At 46.5% G+C, this 7,348-nt stretch overlaps 1 protein-coding gene across 1 annotated transcript; it reads left to right on the top strand.

Moving 5' to 3' along the window:
• The first annotated feature begins 1,511 nt into the window (after positions 1 to 1,511).
• On the top strand, positions 1,512 to 1,958 carry LOC146874570 (uncharacterized). The gene has a single exon (XM_085669638.1). It carries the CDS (start codon positions 1,512 to 1,514, stop codon positions 1,956 to 1,958), a length of 447 nt encoding a protein of 148 aa, XP_085525764.1.
• The last annotated feature ends 5,390 nt before the right edge of the window (positions 1,959 to 7,348 follow it).

Below are 7,348 nucleotides of genomic sequence, written 5' to 3' on the forward strand. Positions count from 1 at the left end.
ACTTCAACCACGTACTTCCATACATAAGAGGTCAAGCCCTTACAAAGCAAAGCCAGCGAGTCAGTTCGGCTTTCTTGATGTCCGAAGGTGAAGACAAGTAGAGAATTTACCTTGACCGGAGCACCGAGAACGAGAACATAGAGTGCCTTTCTTTTTTCAATTATGCCCGCTGACCGCTTAAGGAGGTTGAACCCCGAAGGAGAGATAGGGCTGAAATTATCACTTACGAAGCCTTTAGCAGATATCACATGGGTGGGGCATTCATCCTTTGAAAAGGGGCACACTCTTATTCTGACAACGTCGATCTGGCCATATGGCCCGTAGTGATGATAAATAGATAAAAACATCCAACTTCCCTCCTCCAGATTAGACCATTGTGCCAAGAGCACCACGAATGAAATGAACAAGGACTGATTTGGAAAGAAGGTTTGAATACGAACCTGACCTAGAAGGGGCAAGAGATTTTAGGGAAATCAAACAAAGGAAGAGAGATGTGGGACCTGAAGTGAGGACCACGTGGGGCAGGATCCGACCCAGAGGTTTTGGAGTTGACAGCAGCTTTTCTTCCTCAAAGCCAGCCTCAAGGCACAAAGTGGAGGGCGAAAAGCCTTTTTGAATAAAGAAAGAGGGACTTCGATTGTCATCTAGTGATTTTTCATATACAGATTCTTGGCCTCAGGTCGAATTTCCTAGGAACGGAAGGAATGGCATATACTAAGATGCCGGCGGGAATGGATTCTTGAGCCCCTTATTTACTTTACCTGGCGCCAACCTAATAAAAGATCGAAGTACCAAATGCTTAGGTCACCCGAGAGAGGCCTACGGGGCATTACGAGATAAAAAGCTCCTAGGCCGTGGGTCAAGACCAGAGAGCTACAGGTACACCTGGGGCAACAGAGCACTCAGGCGGGGTCGGGGCAAGGGCAGCACGTCACGGAAGTTCTCAGCTTAATCTTACCAGCGCTATATCTTGGGTGCGCGATATGGTGGGACTGTCTAGCACAGACACCCCCAAGCATCCCTGAGTTACAGCAGCTGGCGGAGGCAACGCAAATCGGGGAACCGGCAAGTTATTCCGCAGAAGTCAGGCAGCTAGTAGACCACCTCAGTGAGCAAGCCAGGGAGGTGGCCAGTGAAGCTTCAATGGAAAGAACACCCACCCAGAGCTCTTGCAATGTGGATGGCTGGGCTAACGCTAGCATTCGCTATCTCCATAGCGCTTGCTCAAAAGGTCCGGGGTTATACTGGTTATTAATACGAGCCTGAAATTGATGGTAAAAGGTATACTACGCAAGAAGAGCTCCTCCCCTTAGCTTAGGAAAAAAAAGTCGAGTAGTCGTAATTCGAAAAAAATGAAGGTGGGGCTGGGCAGTAGCACCGAGATCTCATAGAGGAGGCATTTTTCTCGCGGGCTCCCTTTTAGATGTGGATTTAGGTGGTTTTTTTTTATGCAAGACGAGTTAAATGGGAAAAGAAAGGTGGAGGTTGACCTGCTTTGTGACAGATGTGGAATGGAGCCTGAATCTACCATTCATGTTTTAAAGGGCTGCCCCTGGGCATCTGGCATTTGGCTACTCTGCCCATTAGCCCTTCATACTCAACAGATGCAGGCTCTCAACTTCTCAGATTGGGTGAAGGAGATGGGGAAGTGTCTTGATGAAGAGCAGCTGGAACTTATGCTAGTAGTTGCATGGGCTTTATGGAGTGATATAAATTTGCTGCTGTTCCAGGACATACAGAACTATCCTGTGGATGTGGTGAACAAAGCAATCAGCTTCTTCGAAGAGTATAAGAAGGAGAAGCTAAAAATAGTGCAAACACCTATAGGTTGGCAGGCCCCACCCCATGGTGTTTATAAGATGAATACTGATGCTGCAATTTTTAACCAGCCCAGCAAGGGATTGGCTGCTTGCTTCATCCCGCCCTTCCCTCACCTGTCCCACGTGCCATTGATTTAGATGAATTAGCTGTTGCCGTTGGCGCTCTTCTCTTTTCTAAAGCAAGGAATTTCCTTTCATTCATAAGTAACACAAGAATTTATCAAGGTTGCAGGCAAGGCTACTAGAGAAGGGGTGAAACCAGCCAAGGGCGGGCTCCAAGGCGACAATAGCAATCGAGTGGCCAAGCGTTGAAAGAGAGGGAGGGCTAGCGGCAAAAAAGAAGAAGAATAACATAAGTTATTGAGGGGAGATCTTTTCACTCTTTCTCGATGCAATAATAGTCAGTCTAGTGACTTCTTGATAGCATTGGTCTCGGAAAGCCCTCCCTCGGTACCGGGCTAAGGATAGAAGCGATTCCACCGGAGTGAAATTCCGTACTTATCCCAGCTCTCAAGGAAGATTGGAAGTAGGTACCTATGTCATGCTGAATTTCAAAGTAGTTTTGAGGTAATCGATGGCATATTGCCTAGAAGCGTCAAAGACAGTGATCTATTTCGGTGTCGATATCGGCTCTGTTCATCGACCTGACTCTGTTTATCTCCGACTCTTTGTCCCGATCCGGTAACTACACGGCTTATTGTGGTAAAAGAGAAAGTCAAACTCACAACTCTTTTTCCTTTTCTCGTGCACTTTCCTAAGGGCTACGTACTTCACTCCATTACCTTCTCGAACTCTGACACTTCTCTCATTGTTAAATTGATATCTAAGCCCCTAACTTTGGCAAAGACTACTCGCTCGCTTTAAAAGCAACTCCATTGAGTCCTGTCAGATCGTTTATATAGAACCTTTATTCATATATGACCTTAGAAAGGTTCTGAAAGAAGAGTTCCATTCGATTATCCGGGCTCATTGCCTAGTCCCTCTAAACTATCTAAAGCCTGGGGATTCTCCTTACCAGATGATCTCCAGCCTGCATTGTGCCCCTCTCGGATACCCGGTCGACGTCACTCTTACCTAGGTAGACTGGCTATCCAACTGAATCGAGAGCCCAGCTCCCACTACTTCTTCGTAAGTGAGGTGAGGTACTTCTTTTGAATAGGCAGGGTTGTTCTAGGACAAGTGACGATGCTGACACCAAGGTTGCTTGCAAAGCATCGGATATGCGAAAGAGGGAGAATGTGCTACATCGGATATTGCTGTAGTTTATGAAAGAGCTGTAGTTGATGCTAAAGCATCGGTTACGAATGACCCAATCTATCTATGGTAACCACCCTTACTTTTAGTAGATGGAGATGCGCACCTAGGAAAGACGGATGAAAGAGAACCTGCCCTAAGAGATTGGCATAGGCCTGTGGGCCCGCTGCGGTAGAAGGCCTTTGCTGGCCTGTCGATCTATCCTGATTCACTTACTTACGCTATTTCTGACTAGAGAGAGGGCTTAGATCGGAGAGGAGCAGCTCTTTTCTTTTTCACATAAAGCAGTGATGAATGGGACGGAGCTGCTACAATCAATAGCTTCAGCTGCTTTATGTATTGGAGCAGAGGTGGCAGTTAGCAGCAGGAACAGGACCAGCAACTAGGGTTGTTCACAGAGCAGCCGTCTTTCCCTCTCAAGCGGAGAAGACATCAAAAGAATCTTTATCTATGGCTCTACCAGGGAATCCTAGTTAGTTATAGGGTTCTGAACCAGAGCAGAGATAGGAAAAAGCATATCCTATGTATACTGAACCTGAGCTTGCTTACCATAGGACTGCTATTGGATAGGTTTACCTTTTTTCTCCAACTCGCTTATTATAGTGGGAAGCTCGGCTGGTAAGGGATTCTATTAGGATAGGACTCCAACTGTAAGAACTGGCCTTAGTACTGCAGCAATTGGAAGGAGAACTGAAAAGACCTTCGACCATTTCATTTGGTAGCACGTTTAGCTCGTTATGGAACGTATTGTTAGAACTAGAAGTGTTCTTAGTCCAGGTAAGAGTCCAATGCTAGATTAATAATGTAAAATATGATATATCCTCAGGTATTTAATTGCTTGTTTGATAGAATAAGAAAGAAGTCTGTTTCCTATTGATAGTGGCACTCCCACAGGCTGGCGGGGAACTCCCATATGGATGGAGAAGAATTCATATATAGGCTATAGGCTTGAAAAGAGTGCTAGCTTTCGTTAGGCCTTTCTTTTCCTAAAGATAGGATCCCACCTTCCCTCATTCTGAGCAAGAACATCTTATTCAATTCAACAAGTGCTACCCACTAATCTAATCTCAGTCGAATGCTCCTTAAGTTTAAGGTTCTAGGGACTCCACCAGGGCACGGGAACAAAGGCAAGAGGAGCCGAGAGTCGGGAAAACTCCTTAATTAATAAGTTAATGCGGATCCGGAAGTCACTTCGTTCCCCAGCCCAGACTTCTTTTCCTTCTAGGCTTCCAGTAGCCCTTCCTTCACCAAGAGAAACCCTAGGAGAAGACCATGCTACCATAGAGAAGGGAAAGCCCACCTCGGAATTTGACCATGAGTTCACAGCTTAGGATCAGAAGGAACCCATCCCGTCTTTCATTAAAGCAATGGTCTACGACTCCGCTGCTTGCTTAGGATAGGAGAGCTCCTTTGTTATTTTTGTTCTACCGTTAAGAGAAGGATCACAAGCCCTAGTCCCAAGCTAAACAGCATATTTCTTCATCTGCACCGGAAAGGGATTCATGAGCAAGAGCTTCTTTTTAAGCTTCTTCAACAAAAGCAATTCTCTCTCCTTCCGTACCTGTTCAGCCGTGAACCACTTGGCTTCTGTGGCGAGAACATTTCCCACCCTACTCTGTAGAGAGAGCTTTTTCCCTCTTCTTCGGGCTCTCTTTTGGCCGGTCTTCGGTTAACACCGGCTGTCGATCAGGAATGAGGTCGTCGATCTCCAACTCAACCTCAGGTTCAGCCGCCTCATCCAAGATGGAGGGCTCTTTCAATCTCAGCTGATCAACATTGAAGACGGGGTGGGTGGCGGGCAGTTCTAGTTTGAACGCATTCTCCCCTTCCTTCTCTTGCAGAGTGAATGGTCCCGCAATGGTTTAAGCTTGCGGTTGGTACCCCCCTTCCTTAGGCAACTTTAACCACAGTAGATCTCCCACCTGGAACTTATGATCGGCGGTTCCGTCTCGGTCGTGCCTTTGCTTCTGTTGCCTCTGCGTTTTCTCCTGAGTATCAGCAACCTGCCCATGGTACCGCCGTTCTCCAGGAAACTAATGGCTCGCAGCTGTTCAGCCGCTTCTCTAGGAGATAGGAGATGTACCGCTGACTGGGTTCAGGACACAACCATCGTCCGAACCGTCTGCTACCAAGTCCATGGGGGCCTTTGGTTGGAACCCATAACAAACTTAAAAAGCACTTCTGCCGGTCGACAAATGCGTGCTCCGGTTGTAGCAGTGTTGAATGAACGGCAGGTTTGGAACCAGACCGGGTAACTTGAAAGGTGGTCCCGATGTTCGATTCTCAAGAACCGACGGTTCTATTGGTGACCCATTCAAAACAAAATAAGCTAGCCGCTTTGACTTTGATTAGCCAATCGAGTGCGGGGGGTGCGGTGCTCCTCTTCATTTGTTCCCGTTAACGACCACAAAGCCCTTAACTGCTCCTCCTCGCTACTTGCCCTTTTTTACTACAAAGGTTTGACTAGCGCCCGGCAAAGGAATGATTTTTTCCCAAAGCCGACTTCCTCCTTTATCGAGCGGCTGTCTCTGTTGACGATAAAAGCGATGGTCCGGGCTGTTTGAAATAAGCGGTCATTTTGGTCAGTCTCAATACCACGTGAAGCGCGTGATCACCCAGATTCCTAATGCCTTCTATATCTTAATTATATATAATAACTTATCGACGTCAGCCCTTCTATTTTCCTATCTTCACCCTTCCTACTCCAGCTAATGGAAAAATGCCTTTGAATGGTCGTAATCGTCGACAACCCAACCGACGTCCACCATAGGCTCGGCGAGCTGTCCTCCTAGATTTCCCGATGGTAATGCCAGGGCCTTTACTGACGACTCTTGATGCCAAGAAGGAGACCGACTAGACGAGACAGACCATTGTTCATAGGTTGGTTATAAGCCCGGAGATCGAATCTGATTCATCCCCTTTGAGAGGGATTCTCGTGTCAACCATAGGAAGAAGAACTCGGTTACTCATCTTGGATCAATAGCTTTGTGCTGATCTACGAACGACCCTTCTTATTTTATTTCTACTTCTTCAAGTCTCCATCATCCCGATCTCTCTTTCCGGGGTTGCCTGTCCAAAGAAAACAGAACCTCTTCTAGTTCAAGGTCGGAATCCTCAAACCAATCAAAATATGATTTCTAGTTCACTATTCTTATGATAAGCAGTTATGTCTCATTCATGTGATGAGAAATATGAGAATGAAAATTAGAAAATGGAACATCTACGGCAGATTCTGTGCCCCAAATCATTTATACTTATGAAACTAAGCGGGCGGACCCCTCTCCAATGGAACAAAGGGGATCCGTAGGGCGGGCTCACTCACATACTGGATAGGTGGCTCGGAATGAGAGTGCTAGTTCCGTTCCCTCGGGGAAGAGAAAGCACGAATCTATTACAATCTTAGTAGAGAACAGAGGAGGAATGCCAGTACTGATTCTCTGAACTTGAAGCTCGCTCTTCGACCCGTACCGTACCCTGTACACTCGGCTATTCTCCCGATTCAACTCCCTCTGTCTACGCTGGGAAAAGGGCTGCCAGAGTAGAGTGAGGGCTTTGTCTCTTTCTGTTTGTGCCAGCTGGCCCTGACCGAATGTTCTGACTCCCGGTAATCGAATGGGTGGTAGTTGGGTTGGCTTTGGCGAAACTTTTTGTCTATGAGCTGTTTTGACTGCTTTCTTCCCGTACTCGGATATTAAGAAGCCGTAGGGATTCACTCATTTCATTGCCTCAGCCCTTCAAGGTGGTGCACAGCCACCATACCTGATTGCTTTGTGTTTCAAACTCCCCTGCCCCATCCTTTGACCCTGCTTGAATCCAGGGTCAGAAGAAATCCCTTGAAAGGAAAGGCAGGCTGGAAATGAATGGTTTCCTAAGATGTCTTTTACCCTGTCGCTTGCCTATTTACCCAGAGAGAAAAAAGATTCGAACGGGAAAAAAGAGATCCAAAAAAGTTAGATATTTCTACCAGTGGTCATTATAGCTTCTCCTTCTGATCCGACAAAATGCGCAAAACCCATGGAAGTTACAAAAAGCATGGATCGAAGAATATAGTTCATTTGCTTTTTTTTGACAATTGTGCCTCAATCTTCAACGTTTCAAAAAGTCATCTTTCTGAGTGCGCTTGACCGCCTTACTTTACTCGCGGTACACTTACTATATTCCGCAGAGGTTGGCTAGAGCTTATTTCACAGCAAGACTGAATGGAATTAGCCTCGTAGAACTGAACTACCTTGATCTAAATCTCTGGAACTCACAGAAGACCAAGGCACATCCTC

This window comes from Vigna unguiculata, unplaced genomic scaffold (assembly GCF_037176805.1).
Source record: "Vigna unguiculata cultivar grain cowpea cultivar isolate G323 ecotype 2 unplaced genomic scaffold, ASM3717680v1 ptg000277l, whole genome shotgun sequence".
NCBI classification, from domain to species: Eukaryota; Viridiplantae; Streptophyta; class Magnoliopsida; order Fabales; family Fabaceae; genus Vigna; species Vigna unguiculata.

Excerpts from the sequence above, each read along its gene's own strand:
- LOC146874570 (XM_085669638.1), top strand. The coding sequence starts at position 1,512 with ATGGAGCCTGAATCTACCATTCATGTTTTAAAGGGCTGCCCCTGGGCA.